At 31.6% G+C, this 21,543-nt stretch overlaps 2 protein-coding genes across 5 annotated transcripts in view; both read right to left on the bottom strand.

Annotated features, from left to right (window-relative positions):
• The window catches only part of LOC111042682 (octopamine receptor), an 89,302-nt gene extending 79,296 nt beyond the window's left edge, over positions 1-10,006 (bottom strand). For 2 of the 4 annotated variants that reach the window (XM_022327368.1, XM_022327372.1), the window contains exon 1: positions 9,352-10,004. The gene's annotated coding sequence lies outside the window, so the exon portion shown is untranslated. The other 2 variants (XM_022327370.1, XM_022327369.1) reach the window with 2 other exon arrangements.
• Positions 10,007-15,335: 5,329 nt separating this feature from the next.
• On the bottom strand, positions 15,336-20,871 carry LOC111042667. The gene is made up of 3 exons (XM_022327352.1): positions 20,458-20,871; positions 15,428-15,559; positions 15,336-15,350 (listed from the first exon to the last, which is right to left on the bottom strand). The coding sequence occupies exons 1-3, from the start codon at positions 20,869-20,871 to the stop codon at positions 15,336-15,338; spliced, it is 561 nt and encodes a 186-aa protein (XP_022183044.1).
• Between the last annotated feature and the right edge of the window lie 672 nt (positions 20,872-21,543).

Genomic DNA, 21,543 nt, shown 5'->3' with positions numbered 1-21,543 from the left:
TCACTGTATTGGATACATTACATTTGAATTCAATGTTAAATCAATATTGGATTTATAAAAAAAAACGATTCTAAGCCGAGACAATGTACGCACCTTCAATTTCTAAAGACATATTTTATAATTTATTTACACCGTTATTTGTAATACTTATGTAAGTCGAATTTATTTTTTATCAAAAACATCACATTTATAATATTATTATTATGTGATAGATTATTATTGTTGTAAGAGTTTAATTTCATACTGGTGTGGGTGCCGTGGAACCGTTTGAATTAGGTTCATGATATGGTGTAAGTAATTTAAGATTAATTTAAATGGTTTTAACATGGTATGGTCCAGAATAAACAATAGTGTAATTAATGTTTCATATAGTTATAAGTTCTTAAAAAGTTATACTTTTGAATATTACATAATGAAGTAAACCTTGAATTAAATTGTCAAGTTTCTTGACCGAGCATACAAATTTAATATGGTTAATATTATACACTTGCAAATATTTGTTTGTGGGCAATCACGCGTGGATGAAGCGAAACTTCTTCGTGGTTTTAGTGAGTTTTTAGCGTAGTTTTTAGTCTGGATATTTCTGAAAACGATCTATCCCGCAGAAGGGACTTGATAGGATTTTAGGTTCAAGTCCGCGATACAAAAAACAATTTATTTGTGTAATTGCTTTTATTCATTTTATTTATTTTTACTTATTTTTTTCATCCTGGTTGATTTTCCAATTTTGAAGCCACGACGGTAATTATCGGTTTATGGTAACTAAAATCGTAATGATATACGTAAATGTATGTGTATGGATGTTAATATTATATGTGTATATAAATTCAATAAACTTACACAGTATGTATTAAAACGACCCTCCGTCTCACCGTTCCACAATAATTTTTAAATGTCTGATTAGATAATAATGATATACCTACATATCAATAGCAATCAAATGGAGTACCCTTAAGGAGACAATTTTGAGAAAATAAAATTATTTTTCACATTTGATTCGTACCGCTGACAATTTTATGTCGGGGGCATAATAATTAATAATTTCGTTACAAATTTTTCGCGGTTATATCCTCCTTAAACCAAGTTTCACTTCAAAAGCCTATACTCTAAATTACGTCCATAAATAGATCGAAAAACACTCAATTATTTTTTAAATTATATCGTGTATAGAAAATATTAATATTAACATTTGATGAAAATACCAAGCATCCATAGTTATTGGTTTCTTATATGATGGCCAAGTACCTAACTAAATCAATTTTGTAAAACATTTGTACTTTGTAAAAAATTTTGTTTTCTCGTGAATTGTTTTTATTTTCTCTAGAATATTACGAAAAGTATACAGACAATATTGTTGACCTTCCGAAGTACCAGTAACTAATTCCAATTCAATATCTGAAACCACTCATGAAGTTGAAGATCGTGACATTTTCACTGCTCCAGACACAAAATAAAAATAAAAACACATCATTGTAAAATCAATATACATTCAGCCGTGTAATATTAAATTATAATCATATATATATATTATATTTTTAAATGCGTATTATTATATATTTTTTTTTATCGAGTTTAATATAGGCTTTGATGTATAGGTCATTAGCCTACAACTATTATATTTACATTAAAAATAATCCATTTTAATTATTCGTATAGCTTAACATTATAGCGTTGCATATTTTAAGGTAATACAGTATTTTTTTAAAGATATTAAGACATAATAGGTTATCATAATTTAAATTTAGGGCATCGAATATAGATCCCGATGGTTTTTAAAAAGTTACTATAAAATTATTATTTTGGACTTAAAAATTGATTTCGTGAGTGTACCTTGTATGTATTTCTAACTAATAATAAACGTACTATTGACGGCTATAAGAAAAATCGTTTTGGGCGCTTGTTGTACTCTCCGCGTGCAAAAAAAAAAATATAATATAACTACTGCAGTATCACACGGCGTTGTAAAATACTCGAGATGAACACTCGATCGTAATTTTTATTAATTACTATACGCTGTCGATTTCCGATCGAATCGCCTGCTGGCATGTTATAACGAACAGAATAATCATTTTCGGAGCCGATTAAATTATTATTAATACTGCGCACAATACGTATTGAAAATAGCGTGTACCACGATAAACACGCTTGTCACCAGTGGTTGTAGTTGTGGGTGTGGTAGATATTAAATTCAGCCATAATTAGTCAAGAACAATCACACCTGTAGTAAAAAAAAAAAAAAAAACTAATTCAAATCGGTCGTCATAATTTATGGGTGGCTATTCGTATCGCAATAAACACGCACGTCACTTGTAGTTATTGTAGCTGTAGGTAGATGGGTGCGGTATATTCAGCCATAATAATTATTAGTCGAGGAACAATCACACCTGTACAACGACAAAAAAAACTAATTCGAATCGGTCGTCACGATTATTTATGGTGGCTGACGACGAGTCGGACGTTCGGAGGCTCATCGTTTGATTTAACAACTATACACTCGACTGTATAATGGATTATTATAATATATCGTACCTGCCTACGATAAACAATAATACTCGTTTTTCAAAATAATAATATTGCACCGTGTGCGTATATAGAGGGCGAGTGAGTGATACAGCAGTAGAGTATTGTTTGGTTAGGTTATACTGTTGTCATAAAAATAAAAATAAAAATAAAAGGGTACAACGAAGAATAATAGTCATATTATTTCGTTCCTCGAAATCGTCGTTATAGTAATATAGACATCAACAGACCGTATAAAGTTTTCCTCTTGCATGATGCGATCCACCTTAGAAAATAATATATATTTCCGAGGACGAAAAATAGTTGGTACGCAAAAAACTCGTTTGCAGGATTTACTGGCATTTCGGCCGGTCCGGAACGGGGTTTCATTTCCTGTAGCTAATTATTTTCAATAAATCATACCCACCTATAAAAAGGACCCAAACAAATATATTTTCGTAAACACGATAATGTACGTATTAATATAATATTATTATTACCTATTGTACTCGTACATACAGTTTAATGTCACGAAATGTTGTGTTCCGTACACAACAATATAATATGCCAATATATTAGGTATTATTATACCGTGCAGGGGGTACTTCATCATCGCGGTATTGTTTATAAAAAGACTTTTTTTCATTGTTGCATCGAAACCTTTTTTAATAACGAACTGACCGTTTAGCAGTCACGGGAGAGAAACTCTGTTATGATTTATTTATCGACTGGATTATTAAATGGTTTTTCGACGGGAAGTAGTTTACAGCTTAAACGCACACCGAGTACACTCGTTATAGTAATATATTATGTTGGTGTATCTGTTATATTATTACTACCTACGGAACTTGTGAACAAAAAATAAAATATATAAACACTATAAAATCGCTCTCGGAATGTAAAATATTTTAGTAACAATTTAAGTAATTGTTTAAAAAAAAAAACCATTAAAACACTTATTATATGCACATAATTGATCAATTATATTAGATGAACAGTGCAGCGTGTAATATGACGTATTGAGTATAAAGACAGACACATTCAATCAACCGACATTATAATAAATATATTGTTTTCTAGGTAATCAATATTTTTAATTCTTCTTTCTATACATTTTCGAGTATGCCTAGTTAAGATTCTTAGTATTACAAAAGTAATGAAACTCAAAACCTACCTATTCGAATTTCGGTTTAGACGCATCGACGTTTTCAGAAAAATCGACTGCTTAATAATTTACGGCTGGAAATGGTAGTGAGTACCTATGCTTTATAAATTATCCCGCGTAATATATTATGTAGTTACTGTAGACATATAAAATATACACATTATACTCGTTATAACCATAATTAAGACATAGCACGCCCGTCTTACAATTTTGAACGCATATTAATAAAAAATAAAAATTTTAGTTGTAAATAGTTAATTATTGCTACGAGGCATCTCGCAAGTAAAAATTATAGATTGATGAAAACATCAATTACACGACTTGCTGTGTACGTTGTATAAGAGGTAACACACTTTCTGACCAAAGATTTTTTGGGTGTTCGCTCCTGTTGTCTTTTTCACAATATCGACGAATCGTATTCGTCTCGAAGTATTTATGCCTTAACATTTCCTCGAACACAATTCCAACAAACGGTGCAATTCCCTTATTTGGCCAATAACGATACACAATAATTACTGTTTACCAGACGACAAACTGTTTGATCTTTGAATAAAACTCAACGATTGAAATCACAATAATTTTTGAAATAGACACTGCTATAACAATTATTATAGATTTATTCTAGCAGGTATTATTATTATAACCGAGAATGCTCAACTCCCGATCGTGGGATTTTTTAATTTTTTTAGTGAGTTCACTGAATGAATAAAAAAAACGTATATGCAATACATCTATCTACTACAGTAGGTAATCGATTAGAGCATTGATCGAGGCCGATAATCGAAAAATTATGTACTTTATGCCGTGTAATTATAATTAAATGTCTGTTAGAGGTTTTATCCAAAATAAAGTCTACAATAAATCGTAATGACGTGTACCAAAACGTGCGATCGATTTCGATTTAACTGCAACCCAAACGACGATTGGTCGGGTTACTGGTGTATACGCGTTACCGATTTAACGCAAACAGGTTGTAAAACACGAGTCATCGTTTCCGTTCATTTTTCGGTTAACACTCTTAAAGCACACCGTAGCGTCCGTACGAATCGCGCGTGCTGCAGCCACAGCGGATATACATCCGCTGCCGTTTTATTTTTATTTTTTCGCTATATAATATTCCGGTCGTGCGAATCGACGGTCGAAACGCGATCCGAAATCCTATCATACTGTTCGCGGGCCAAACACAAATAAAATAAAAAAACAAACACTAAAGGAACGAACGCGTTTGTAGTAGGTACCTACGGTGTAAGTCCCGTGCTTCCTATTTTCCGTAAATGGACGGCTGACCAGCACACACACACACACACACACACACACATATTGCAGTACTTATTTTTTATTTGCTTTGTACTTTGGCCGCAAATCCCCGAACACACGCGTGAATGGGAAATAACGATTTTGCATTTGTATTCCCTTAAGTCAATATATCTTCTCGATAAATCCGCCGTGAGATTTCACCCGCTTCGATACCGCGCCGCTGCCGGTGACGCGGTATCCCCGTGCGAGTGGTAGTAGGTCGGTTACGTCACACATCGAAGATTTTTATTATATTTTAAACGATTCACGCCTGTTCGGCGTATTATTATATTACTATATTGCATATGTCCGTCGCACGCTCTTTTTTATCCCTACCACAGCGGTGGACCACGTAGCGACGTTCATAAATCATATAATCCTTCGGAATCGTATTCACATGTATGCGTATACTATTGATCCCGGAAGAGTCTCGAGAAAAGCGCACGTTAAAAATCCACGCACCCGGAAGCACTCTCTTATATGGAATAATAATATAAAGGTACCTAAACACGTTTGGTGAAACTTCCATCCGTGAAATCATCGATGTATTATCATCGACAGTATCGTGGAGAGAGAGAGAGAGAGAGAGAGAGATTATAATATAAACCCTGTTGTCTGTATCTGGGAACCCTAAACAAATACGCCTTCAAAGTGTTCGGTGCCGCTTTGGTATAATTATAATAACTACTCGAACACGGTTTATTTTTGTTCGCGAAACGTACGCAGAGAATCGTGTAACCGTATAATGAGTTTGATTATTGAATTGTATTTCTTATCATCGAACTCGAAACAACGCAGTTAATCGTATTTCAGTGGGCTTAACGAGGACGAACGATAAATAATTAGCGTGTTCTCGTAATTTCTGACAGGTTATATAACTCCAAAATCCGGGGAAATGCATTTCTCTGAGTCATTTAAACTGGTCATCGACATAATATTATGGACGTCATGTAGTTAGTCCACGTTTCGCATTTAAGTCGGGAGCGCTATACGCGAGGACGCCAATACAATATTGTTTCAAAGTCAAAATTAATGACTATAATACTATGCAGTATACGTGTTCGCGAGTCATAATATGTATTATATCAAAATTATTTATGTTTGGAATTTTGGGTACAGATAATTATTATAAAAGCTGAAAATGTGACGACTTACGGTGCAAAATGTAAATTTTATCAAAAGTTTTCTAATGAATAACGACGACGCCATAAATCAATATTTTACACGCTCGTAAACTTACAATATATTATTATTATTTGTCGAAAATACCGTAGATTACATACAGGGTGATTCTTTAAATAGTTAACACTAACACTCGCTATCTCAAAGATTAATAACGTCTTAGGATATACTTTTTTACATAGTTTAATTCATTATCATTTGCCAATTTTGAAATTAAAAGTGCCAGTTGAAATTAAAACAGTAAGTATCATAAAAAATTATAAAAATAAAAAATACAATTTTATTTCATTTTTCGATGACTGAAAATATATTATATTATTAAGAAAACCCCATTTTTTTAAAAATGTTCAAATGCTTTTTGAGTTAATGATTGTTTACTGCTAAAATAATAATCACACTGTATGTAGGCATGATGTGTGTATTTTAAATAATAATTTTGTTTTGATTAAACTTTTGAACACTAACCGAACTTTTGTTAACTTGCTGTATATCGAAATGTATAGTTTTTTTTGTACCAAACTTTTACACACCTCGAGCAACGTAAAAAAGTAATGTTTGCCTACATGAACATATTATTATAATATATTGAAGAGATAGATGGTAAAGCCACATATTTTGGTTAAGGTACAGAGTATTATAGAACCTAACCTTCAGATATAATATTTTAAATACAAATAAGAAACATACATTTTACAGTTTTATCGAGTAATCGTGGTAGTAAAAATAGATATAATAATAAATATTTTTTTTTCAAATCATACTCTATACGTGTATAGAATGCAGAGAGCATGTCTAATGCACATGCAAGTATAATATGAATATAGATTAGAATAACTACTTATTAAATTGGTAGGTATATCATAGAAAAAACGTTACAATATCGTAAATTTAAAAAAAGAAAAAAAGAAAGGTTACATAGAATGTTGTTTGATAAAGAATGTTATGTGTAGTTTTTATTTAAAGTGGTTCATATTAAATATAATGTATATTGTATATTATACCGTTCGTGTATTCATTTTTACTATTAATTGAATAATATATTAAGAGTACGATTGCAATTTATAATATAAATACCTATGTATAATTTATTTTGATATACCTTACTATGAAATATTAAATTGTTGTCGTAAAAGGAAACGTAATTTCATAATAATGTTGTTATAGAAATATCATGTTATTATTTCAATTGTATTATAATCATACGATACTAATAATATAATGCACAGTAGTGTACATTGTATTATACCACGATAATAGTAAGTTATGGGACCATACTCGCCAATGCATCAATATTGCATATCCAATACGCCGTGCTAATGTTTTAATACATTATTGATAATGTTATTAGAATTGTCTTGTGAATATTTCTTTGTGTAATGTTTAGTAATTTACATGCTTAGAATATTTTACACAATCGTGCAGAACATACTAATTCATACATTACACTTTTAGTAATTTTATGTTTTTAGCATACTTCAATAATTCAGAGTATAAAATTAAATTTTCTTTATGTGGTAATTGCAGTATGTTTAATTTATTATGTCAGTATAGTGTGTAGGTACTGTTCATGCACTTTATGAGTAAACAGCAATTATAAAAATTATTATATATTTACTATTCATGTATTGTATCAATGAACATTATTAAATAACGGTATTAATATGACCTAAAAATCGTATAAAATACTAATCGTGTGCAATACGTAACGTTTAAACTAAACAATATCCATCAAGACTTAAATTTTAAATCGTTTTCTTCTCAATTTGGTTGCTTTATATATTTATTTTATGGACATCATATAGGTACATATTTTTTTTTTAATTTCACGAAATCTTAATTGTATCAATTAACCTTGCTTTTGAACTAACAATACTGTGGCTTCATGATATTATTTTTATACAATAAGTAATTTTAAGGTTTTTAAATTAGGCATAATATATTACTAAAAACAATAAATTTGTTTATTGTGTTTTTACTTTGTGTAACCAAAATATATAACACACAATAAATAATGACAATATAGTGCTTTATATTATAATCTCTCACTGTAGCTGATAATAATTGAATAACAATATATTTTAATTTATATTTTTTTGGGTTCAGCAAAATTATATAATTAATATTTTAATATTATTTGAATATTAAAATACTATCTCGGTAAACTTATAGATAAATTAAAAACAGTTGTAATATTTTATGAAGTTCGAGTAAATTTGAAAGTATAATTCATATTTCAAGGAAACTATTATTTTCTGTTTGGGGTACCTATCTATGTTGAGAATAAAATATCAAAAACAATTTGTGAAACTTTTGAATTAAGAGTTGACGAACTATAAATAATTGAATTCAGTGAACTTTATTGAGGCATAGTTATGTCAACATATATACTACTTCGATACGAAAAAAAGAATTGCCAATTATTTGCTTCTGCATCCTATGAATTCCGAATTATATAATTTACCTAGTTATTGCATTACGCTAAGAATGTAAAATCATTCTCTATAATAGCACGGTGAAGTTAAATTATACTAATGCCAATATTTATAGCTAAACGAGTCACTGAAAGACCATTCTTAAAACGTGAAATCAACAATCATCGAATTGTACAATTTTGTTGGAAATAATGACGCGTTGTAGGAATAACATGGTTGTAAAAAAAATTGTGATTATAATTTTAATAGCATGAAAACGTATACGTAAACCATACATTGTGTTGTTGATCACGATTGTTCTCATATTGTAGTCCTGATAGTGTGTAAACATTGAATTATATTACATAACAATGATGTTGAAGTAACACTATTGTAATGAATCAATTGCATACTCGTTGAGTGAAATAACCATCGGTAAGCTATATATTTTAAGCTTATCACTGAATACTTTTATAGACATCTGTGAGAAACGTGAGTTTTATAATATATATCTGTTTTTAAAACAACAGCCAAACTTGATTGGCTCGAAATGTAGTAAAAATGTATGTAAAACGTACCTACATTAGACGTGTCGGTCTTCAATCGTCGGAGGCTCGCTCGATGAATAAACCAGCCGTTAGTTATTAATAAGAAAAATAATGAAAATAATGAGAATAATAAATAATCACACAAAAATAGAGCGAGAAACGGGTGTCTGGAAGTGTTCGTGACAGGTCTAGTGTTGTCGTAACGTTATAACGATATCATAACAATAATATAACATCGAGTATCACTCACCGTAGACGCGGTTGGACGCTCGAGGAGGCTTGAGACTACCGGCCCGGACCAAACGGGGCTGCCGCCGCGAACCCTTCGTCTAAGGGCGGTCGACACATACTGAAGGTACCGCCAGTGCGTATGTTACGTTGTGACGATACGACGTGTATATTATGTTATTGTGTTATTACTGTCGTAAATATTATTGTTGCGATAGCGAGACGCGAGCAACGGCGACGGTTGTTTTTTGTTTTTTGTTTTTATTATTTGTTTCTCGTCGAAACGAAACGCGGCTGCACAACTACACTGCTCCTCCGCTCCGGAAAGACCGAAAACACACACGACGACGACCGCCGGCACTCGAACTGCAGTCCGTATAATATTATTATTGTCGAACTTAAAAACGCAGCTATATCGCTGCACCGCAGGTGGGATCGTACGGATCTAAATATATATTGTGTACGCACAGATACAGACGGATGTGTGCAGCGCGGTCGGGGGATGACGAGTCCGTGGACGAACACGCGCGAGCCACCCCGCCCCCCGGTCCGGAAAAACTGGTCGTTTGACGGCGGCGTGCGGACGACGACTGATACGAACGGGCGAGCGGTGGCGGCGGCGGTGACGGCGACGGTCGTGTCGTCTCGCCCGCCGCGAGCGTCAAATCTCGCGCGCGCCTCCCCGCGGGTGAGTCCTGAAAATGACCGTCGAGGCGTCACGCCGCCGTAATAATAACGATAATAATAATGCCGTTAAAACGCCGGGGCAGCTCGACCTTCGACTTCCGTCACTCGGACGAGAAATATTATTAATAACCGCGGTGGTGGTCGTTTTGTCGTCGTCGTCGTCGTCCGATATCGTTTTCGACCACCGTCCGATCCCGACCTATGACCGTCGCCGATGTGCAGGCGCCTACGATATACCGCTCGCGACGAAAAGTCGCACGATTTTCCTGTTCGTCGTGTCGTGATCTGGTTATTATTAGGTATGCGGTTATGGTTGTGGAGCTAGGATTTCAATGACGCAGTGACGACTACACAAAAATGCACTAAAAAAAAAAATGCAAAAATGCACTAAAAAAAATCAACTTAAAAATGAGCAAAAAATGTACTTAAATGAGCGAAAAAAATTGAATTTTAAAATAAATATTATCATTGAGTATTAATCATTATTTATTCATTTTTTATAGTACACGAAAAAGGTAACATTTGTTTTAAGGAGTCAACTAAGCAAATATATTCGAATATTATTTTATTGATGTAGTTTCAATTTTCTCGATTCGCCGTCAGGTGACAATAATTTTATCAAAAACGGATAAGTATAATATATTATATTATAACAGCGATAATATTATTTTATTTTGTCGATATAACATCAAAAAATGAACGAAATATTTATAAAAATGAGCTTAAAAATGCAATAAAACGCATTTAACACAAAAAATGCAAATAAAAGCAAAATTAAAATTAAACATTCTGACTTATTGTGCCACGAAACAAATTTAGTTTTTGGTTAGTACTAAAGAGCACTTAAAAAAAAAATATGCAAAAGTCACCTGCAATATCCTAGCTCGTAATTATTATCCCTCACGAATGCATCTCAATATTGCAATGCCATAAGACGATGACGACGATGATAGTGCATAGGTAGATACGTGTTTTTCGCACGAGCGTCAATTATATATGACAGTTGTAGTAGGTACGTTACACTAGCACCACAACCTAAACCAAATACTTCAAAATTGATTCCACGCGTTAGTAACCGATTAGTAACCATTCGTAACCGAAAAATCGGAATTCGTGACCCAAACCGAGTACCAGGAAAACAGTTTTTCTGGTACTCGGTTTGGGTCACGAATTCCGATTTTTCGGTTACGAATGGTTACTAATCGGTTACTAACGCGTGGAATCAATTTTGAAGGATTTGGTTTAGGTTGTGGTGCTAGTGTAACGTACCTAGTTGTAGTACTTACATATTATTTTATATTTTGGATCGCACAGGCGCAATGGGGCTTAGTTCTGTTCAGGATTCCCCCCTGGAGTTTTTAAATCGGCACCCTAATACTATTTTATGCCGTGTATGGTTAGTGTTTAACTAAGTTGAATACGTCAAACTCGTCAAAGTGATCGCTTTTTGATTTTACATGTTAACAGTAAAGAAAAAAAAACAGACATATTTTGATGTATTTTTAAGAAATATCGAAAATCGTGGTTTTCAAACGTAATTGTTTGTCATAGATTTAAATTTAACATGAAAAAAATGTATAATAAATAACCTCGTTTCCCGTTTTTGACACGGTAACACATTATTTTGTTTTTATTTTGAGCATTCGGCGTACTTAATCGCTTCAACAACAATTTCAAGATCAAATAAAAAAAATATATTCAATAGACCGTAAGTCGACGACACGGCTGGCCCAACTACTATTGATTTTAACATTTGCAGGGACGCACGCTGTGGATAGAGTTTTCCAAAAATACTTCATTCAAAAGTAGCCAGATGTCCGCAATTCCGCATACATATTGTAATCTATTACGTTTTTGAATTTGAGTTGGTCGTATGTTATTAACTCAACTTGGGCTGGAAAAAATAAAACAAGGATAATGGCTAGGTATTAATTTGTGGTGTTCAGAAATATTCAATGTTATATTAACATAAATCATCGTATTTTCATTTTTAAAACAACCGTACTTACATTTATTAACAAAATTGTTTGCTCTATAGTGATATCAAAACGTAACCATAATATCGATCGAAAATTGTATGAAGTATCATTACTTATAACGATCCGTTGAAAACGTTGTATTGTTTAAATAAAATATAGATACATTAATGTTTCCGTATAGATACAGAGAATTCTTTATCCGTGTTTATAAAGACATCATAAAAGACGCATACAAAAAATTGAGATATCACTGCATATTATAGGTGATCGTAGATATACAAATGCCTACTTGTTTATTATATTATAATTGTTATTTAACACGCCTTGATAAATAAAATATTTAAAAACCACATTTTCATTTTGACTTAACAATTATCAATACTCACATGTTTTTTTGCGTGTGCGTAAATCTGCCTGTATATCTGTCCTAAAAAATTATTTTACAAAAATATAAGATATAATAATATGTTATTGCCAAAGGAAAAGCCAATAACAAATATCGACGAACCCTCTAGAACAGAAAATCAGACGAAGATTAAAAAAAAAAATGATCTGTCTACGACCGTGTTAAAAATAAATGGCAAAACGAATCGCTAAAAATGAACACTAAATTTAATGAAATAAAAAGAACGGCAAAAGAATGGAACAGCGCAATGTATCTCAAAAGAAGAGACGAAGTTCTGTATTAAATCGCAGAAGAACAGATCATACACATCACATACATGACCATCTCATGGCACTAAGAACATGACTTACATGCGGACATCAAACCTCCATCAAACGCATCTTTACAGAATGCAGGGACACGTAAGGGGCTCGACAAAAAGTACAACTTCCTGAGCCCCTCCACGGCGCACTAGGCCCCGGCGAGGAATGCATCCAAAATATATTATTATTTATGAAAAATATTACGCTGTACAACTTAGTTTAAATTATTTAAGTACCTATACGTAAAACAAGCCAATGGTCACGTCATCATCGAGGCTTTCTCCTTCAGTAAAAAAAAAAAATAATAATAATATATGTTATATCACATCATTCACATCTAGTATTCATCTATTTCTTTTATATTTTATTATGCTTATGGATTAATATAAATTACTATAATTTCCACATCATCATATCCACCGTATATCCTCGAACCTATTATCATGGATCCATTATCATTGGTACGCACAATTCAATAAGTTTAAAACCGCTCGTTCGAATTTCAATTTTGAATTTCCAACTACATTTTCGAAAAAATAATTTAATTAATAATTTACAGGAAAAATAGTGATTCTCGTTCGAAAGAATAAAGTTAGTATCACCACAAGGAACGTCTTAAATGGATAAAAATCGAATTACTTGAAAATTCCAAGATCCAGAATTTAAATTAATTGTTATCAAAGGAAAACTTAAAAAATGAAGGGGAGCTATGTACAGTGTTTTTAACCAAACACATAATATAGTTTTCTAATGAAAAATAGAAGCTCCCGAAGTAAATTTAACTTTACCCGGCTATACATTTATTTTTAAACTTATATTTTCTTCAAATTATTTATTTCTACCTAGTTGTGTAATATATTACACGGGAAAACTTCCAAGATTGGAAAATACAATTAGAAACTTTACGTGTATATTTTATCGTACACGAGACTAAAATATAATAATAATAACTCTTTCAATCTGAAAGATTTAAAAGATTTTAAAGCATGAATAAAACATTAAAACTGAATAAATATTCACGTTTCAATGCTGAAAAAAAGTACAGACAGGTTGAAGTGACGTAACGTTACATTTTAGTTGGATAAGCAGTTTTATAACCATTAAACTAAACAAGGAATTACATAAATATATAAAAAAAAAAAAACATAAAAGTCGGTTTTCCGTATTATAACTTTCGAGTTCACCTACCTAACCATTGAGTAGGTCACTGTTGTACTGGATGTGTTAAATTTGAATTCAATATTAAATCATTACATACGAAAAAGTGAAAAACTGTTCTGAGCAGATCCATTTTCTTCTGGTCCTAACGATATTATAATATTGTCATATTTTATATTACTTTTACAATATTGTCATATTTTATATTACTTTTATAATAACAATTTTAGTTATTTTGTAGTTTAAAAAAAAAAAACTTGTGGGTATTTGAAACTTTTAACGTATATTATTATTATATTTTATATTTTATACACACAATTACTATACTTTCAAGTGTAGTATTTTCGGCAAAACATTATTAACTCAACCTACCTACTACTAATAATAAAATTAATTACTCTAATGTCGATAGAAAATATAAATATATTATGATGAAAAATACTAAGCACCTAACATAGACCACCACCGATTAGTCTTCGCTCGGAATCGTTTTTCGTTCCAAATGATTTATCATCACAATGACTTAATTATTGATGATGTACAGCTAAGTATAGCTACTATGTACCAAAGTGGCGTTACCTAATTTCCTCTTTTTTATACGTTGAAATTTTCAGTTTGCGCTTCAGAACATAAAATTCAGCATGTGTGATGTAGGTGCTATCACCAATCATTCAAAAAAGTAAAAACGAACAAAATGTTAACGATAAGAAATACCATGTTTTATGGGCTGTTTTTTAAAAGTGACTTAACATTTTATTTTTAAAACAATAATTATTCTTAAAAACTAATACTTTCCGATATAATGAGGTTTTAGGTGCCTTTAATAAAGCCAAAATATATTAAAAAAGGCGATTCACATGTATTAAGGACATCCTTAAGTCATCGTACATCGTCATTGAAACTGGAATGTTTCGAACAACGTTCCCCGCAGTTTACGCGGTTTATTTTGAAAACGTAGTACATGATCTCTGATGTATTTCACCAAATCTCGAATCGCTTTTCGTATTTTAGATTTTTTTTTATATGTCCAACAACTGGAGCTAACAGTTTCACACACGAGCGGTTTTAACGGTTTAAGTATATCATACGTCGCAGGTAAACGTCTAACAACACACAGCTCACGCAACCTCTGGTCTCATCCAATCGCACCGTATCGTCTCGGCCTGGAGCACATTTTTTTTGTTGCAAGACCTGTAGCGTTAAACTTTTAAACGGTCTCAAAACGGTTATTTATATTTACTTCCGGCTCGTTCGCTCGGAACACATTTTACGTCCTAAATAATGCACTATGACCGCGTACGTCCACCTCCGCCTCTATGACGCACATTCGTACAGGGTACAAGTCTCCCTGAAGTCTCGTCTAAGTCTATACTGGTTGTCAATCTGCGGGCGTGTCACCTTCAAAAATGTCGTAAAAAGGTAACAAAAAAAAAAATGTTGTAGAAAGTTGCTGCGCTCGAGTAACCGTTTCAGATCATAATTCAGTATTCTGAAAACAATTTCTCAATAACTATTATGTTCTATAATATACATTTTGTTTATAGTAAATTGTGATGTACTATTTACGGATACTGAGAAAAATGAACAGTTTTGAGACAGCAACTTGTTGTGAGAAATGCATTTGAAGTCCATAAAGTATTGGTACACTTTGTGCAAATTTATCATTAAACGTAAAGAAGGTAATTGATTTCTTGTTGACTAAAATTAAAATAATACATTATGACTTTTAAATTTAAATACTAATTCATATTCCATTATAGTAATGCTAATATTTATTTATCTGAATTTTGTATTTCAAAAAATTCTCGTTAACTGTAATTGATTGAAACAAGACCAGAGAGAAAAATTAATTAAAACGATTGCATTCATTATTATTAAATATACATACATAAAATTCCATCGTGTACAAAATGCTTGTCGGATTTTTTTTATTTGAATTAAACAGTCTATACAGTTTTTGCAAATATTAAGCTCAACTTATAATATTAGAATTAAGTTTGGCTGGAAGTCTTAAAGGGAGAAGCCGCCCATGGACAACAACACTCCCAATTTATTGGAATTCAAAAAAAAAACACTATTCAAAATATCGCGGACCCTGTAGCTAGGTGTTATCTGATTACAACTTTCGTGGATACCTACTTGATTTTATATAGCTTATAATTTGTATTCATCTCAACATATTTTAAGGTCTTTTCGCTATCTTTCTCGAATACAGATTCTTTCTAGCTTGAAATTTAAAATGCTCTTTAATGTGGTTTGAACAATTTTTTTCGAAATAGTCACCACAATATGCGGTTTTACAATTAGCAACCAAGTAGGGTCCCGGAAGATACGGTCGAACTCAATTACGTAGACAATCTGAACTGTCGAAACCAGTGAATTCTATAATCTACGTATGATGAAGGTGTTGTGAAAAATCCATATGTTATAATATAATGACGTCCACTTGAGTTTCTTAAAACGATATATTATTATTATAAGGAAGATACAAGAAATCTCTACTTTAAATTACGTAATTTTCTGTTTTATAAAATATAATGGGGTATTTGACCACAACCTCAAATACATATTTTAATGATACTATACATACTATACCTACCCAATGGCTAATCTTGTCAATTATAAAACAATTATGTATTTATGTATTACTAAATTACAATTAGGTTATGTTAGATACATCACGAAATCACTTATATTCAATGTACAATGTATTATAAATTAGAATTACCATTAACTACGAACATAGTTAGTTATGTCGTTATTCTTATACATATATAATACACATGGTTTACTAATTATACAGGCACTATAAATGAGTTCAGTTACTTTTAAATGAAATGTTCTCTTCAAAACTAATTGGTAAATATGTAATGTCTTTATATTTACCTATTAACTAAAAATGTTGTAAGTAGATACGTATGTAGTCAGACGTCATGCTTTGGATTCTTTATTGCAGCCATTCCCTAATTGTTTGTACTTAAAGAAGTTTTCGGCTTATTTTCTGAAATATAAAACAGTGTTCGCAGGATCAAAAGTTGTAACAAATTGTTAATGAATCAAACTGCGAGTAAGTTTTAATTTCGTTACCTTCTATACGAGGCGTTGTATAATATACTTCCGTTCTCCAGGTCAACCCTATATTATGCAGTGTGCATGCAATATTTTACTCATAAAACTGCGGATTCGCTGGTAATAAATTGCCCAGGGCATGGTGTACAAGTGATTCATTATACGTCAGAGTTGACAAACAAAACAAAAACCACAGTGTTGTAATAAAAATTAAATTGGTATAATAAAATGCGATAAAAAATAACAATTAAACAGGCTTTGAATGAATTATTACGTTGTAGGTATAATATAGGAATTTAAAAAATATAATCGTTAATAAGTAGGGGTATCAGTATGTATTGTGTATCAACAACCGTTATTATTGTTAGGTGCATAGCTTTCCTTGTCCTTAAATGATTTACAACGTATATCATTGTTTAGAGAAACTAAAACCTGAATCGCTTTTAATTGATATCTATAAATATTGGATTGCATTAATGTGTTCAATAAATATTATTGGAATGCCTAAACATAAATACGTAACTTTAATATGTAAATCTGAATTTTTTTTAACAATTGTAGTACAAGTGCATTTGTTCGAGGAACTCCAGTTATTTGTTATTGGTGGATAAAGGGACGACTCTGTAAGAATATTTGATAAATGTTAAAATTGATTGTCACATTCCGGCACGCTCCGCAGTATGCACGTCAGTGAAGTCAATGTAGGTCAAACCGAATAATTCAAGTCTCCTTTCATTTGCAAGAATCTATGGGTTATGGCAAATTCTTATCGGGTTAAGTACGAAACAAGCAATAAATCAATATTATTTTATTCTAATGAAAATGAGTAGAACTGATTTTAAGCCAGCAATTTATATTTTCATAATATTATTACAGTGAGTTGGTAAAAAATCTCAACTTTAGTGTACTAAAAACCAAGATTTGAGATTAAAATTAAAATTAAAATGTTATTTTTTTCATGCCCCTGTACAGTTGAGTTATAATTACGACACATGTATTATCGGTATTTTAATATTTACTCACTAATTAGATGTTTCAAAATGGGTTTTACGACGAGTCAGCTGTGGTAGCTTAATAATAATAATAACCGTCGAGGTTCGTCGTGGTTCATACCTGTAATAACATAACGAGTGGTGCTTTACTCGTGGATGGCGAAACGTATCCTAATCCTCGACTGCAAAGTGTCTATGTCTCGGATATATGTACTCACCTAAGATTCGCCATTAGTAGTAATTAGAGGAGTTGATAATCGAATCGCCAAAGAACGTTGGACGAGTCACCAGTAGCTCCGTAGTTCGTTATTTTTTGACATTTGACGCCAGTAAACATTGGTCAAAGGGTGTCTGTCTAAGTGTGAGATGTGACGTAGATCTATGGTTGTGTATTATATCCTGCAGCGTAAGTACTTGAACGTTGGATGTTTTTGTTCGCAATATACATAAGGCCGAGTACTTCAAGTAACCCTCAAAAGCCTTATCTTATATTGCCTAATTGACACTAATAAACCGTGAAACCTTGCGCCAGAATAGTTTGCACAGCTAAATAAGTCGTCTTACACTCGTACACGTTCAATAAGTTTTTAGGTCAGCGACGAGAGACTAAAATGATGATTTTCAAATATTTATAGTTGCCCTTTGTATATTATCAGAGAAAGTACTGATGATTAGCGTATTCTATTGTTAATCGCAAAACAATAAACGATGCAATATCATTAGCTGACAATCCGTGTTTGAAAATTTCGACAAACAACAGAACAAAAGTAATTGGAACGTTGTTCGCAGCTTATTAGTTATTCCTATTATAAAACTGTGAATAAAATATCACGGAGGGAAATAATTGCATTTACAAAAGGTTACAATTTAGTATCGCGAGCGATAACAATTTTTACCGTTTATTAAAAATCGAACAAATTTAACTCCGAAGGAATGATGGACACGACGGAAAAACATAAATTAGGTTACGTTAAAAACCATTTGGATTGATGAGAATGGTAAAAAACATTGTTGTGAAACAAGCTAAAAATTAATTAGCCGAGTTTCACTATAACGACAATATACACCGCAACAAATAATGCGACAAAAAGCTATAAACACGTAATTGAAAAACAAAAACATTCTCTGATACGTTCGGTACCTACATCTAAGACTGAGAAGTAAAACAAATGTCTTAATTAAAATTGCAGTAGGGAACGTTGTATTGGCTTATATATACGCGTGTGTGTTACAGGACACGCCATTGCTGTAAGTACACAGTATTATTACAAATGTTCACTTTTATTAGATAATTATTGTTGCCTTAGCTGCAATTATGCGGTATTATGGGGTACGTGCACGGTAAATTAACTTTGACAATTCTCAAACGGATCGTGTAGGTACGTAAAAGAAAACAAACAGTAATCAGTAATCACCGTCATGCTATACGGTATAATACTATATAGCTGTAGTACGATATTGTGTTTGCCTAATTAGTAATCGTATGATATCCAGATAAAGGCAATAAATTATCCTGTTCCCCGCTAATTACCCAACAACGGACTAGATAATATTATTAATTAATGTAAATTCTAGGTTTCAAAAATGTCAACATAAAAATGAGAAAAAGTAAACACTTGTCATGCCTCTTGAGCGCTCAAAAGTACATCGTTGAATAATCGAGTTGCTCGATAAATTAATCGTGCACCAAAGTATTATTGATTTTTACATAATTAAAACAATTTAGTTGATAAAATATTGTGAAAAACCTTGAATATTATGTTCTAGCAAAACTACTAAGCACGCGAGAGTATAAAATAAAACATACAATAACCCTATTATACTTGTACACAGTACGTCCCGCGATCGGTATAAATAAACACGAGTTTTGTTTACGAATAAAATGTTACGGCTTATGGTAAAATTAAAATTACATTTTTTTTTCTCGAAATGTGTACTTTTATGATATATTATTATTATTATTATTATTATGCGAATAATTCTGTTGTATTTTCGTCCAAAATGTTTAACTCAATCAAACTATTTCTGTCAATACGATTAGTCGTTTTAAATATTCCAATAGAATCCAATATTCGTTCTCGCGAGGTTTCTGGCACAGTCATCATTAGGTAGGGCATTACTCATTATTATATAGATTCAATAAAATATTCCAAAAAAAAAAAAAACTACAGTCAAATTCGCTTATAACGATCTTCTAGGGACCTAGGGAATCTGATCGTTATAACCGAACATCGTTACATCCGGATCATAAAAAAAAAAAATAGTTTTTTTGAAAAATTGATTTATTAAACACATTTTTTACTGTTATTTAAGATTACATATGTATTTTAACATTCAAGGTATTTATATAAATTTTAATAAATGTACAGAATATACCTGTATAGTATATGTTTACGATTTGTTTGAAAAATAATCTTTAATAGTAGTTTGTTTATAATTTGAATACGATTTTTTAACAAAATTAGAAATATTATTTAATGCCATTGATACTTCTGGCTTATTTATGTCACTATTTACCGAAACAAAATTACGCACCTGATCAATATAAAAATACATTTCCGAAATAGATGGTACTTTGAATACGATTTCTTCGCTCTCTTCGTCAGCTTGTTCACTTTCATCATTATTTGCATTCAAAATAGACTTAACAATTTCTTCTTCATTGGTTTCTTCGTTGGTCAAAAGAGCATCGTCAACCTCCACAAAACTTTGTATGTTTTCTTCAGAAATGCACTCTGTGTCCAAATGATTTTCACTTACTACTTCTGTTTCGTCGTTTACCAAAGCCTTGAATCCAGCGTGGTGGAAACAGTTTCTTATTGTAGTGGTAGAAACATCATTCCATGCATCGGAAATCATTAAAATTGCATCTAATACTGATATTTTAATATCTTTTCCCTGTTCCTCTTGGTTAATAATTTTAAGTACTAGTTTTTTCCGAAATTTCATGAGCTTACTATAGGCTAATACAATATTGCAAAAACTTCCAATAAACTCACTATATTACCGATATGTACCTATGATATAATTATGAACTTTCATTTATATTTTGTAAGTTACGCAGTAGACTTATGAACCACTTCCGACTTTTTTCCCGTGTGTCTACTTGGACGACTGCAATACGTATGTAAATTGGAATAAAATATAGATTGAAAGTAGTGTTCTAATATTGTTTATTTTTTTTTCCTTATGTATGAATTTATATTCAAGCAACAAACTATTGGCAGACATTTGAATCTATACGTCATGATTTGCAGAGATTATAATATGCCATTATAATATTGCTAACTGAATATAAACAATCATAATTCTCATATTTATTTTTTCATTTTAAAATTATCAAAAGAATAACCCTACTTCAACTAATCCAATCCCCGAAATAATATTAAAATGAACTTGATAGTTTGTAGTGATTAATTATTAAACTAATGGTCTTTAAAGATTAAAAAGATTTTAAATGAAGATTTATTTTACCCTCAAATAATAATGTATATTATAATAACTTCAAAAACATTACCCAATTAATTAAGATATCGGCAGTTCGGGACGTAGTTATCTTAAATATTATCAAGATAAATGAAAGTGATTATTCATAAACACAAATTTCTAGATGTTTGTTAT

Source organism: Myzus persicae, unplaced genomic scaffold (assembly GCF_001856785.1).
Source record: "Myzus persicae strain clone G006 unplaced genomic scaffold, MPER_G0061.0, whole genome shotgun sequence".
NCBI classification, from domain to species: domain Eukaryota; kingdom Metazoa; phylum Arthropoda; class Insecta; order Hemiptera; family Aphididae; genus Myzus; species Myzus persicae.
The sequence above is the reverse complement of the archived record's forward strand: the minus strand, read 5'-3'. Positions and strand labels throughout refer to the sequence as shown.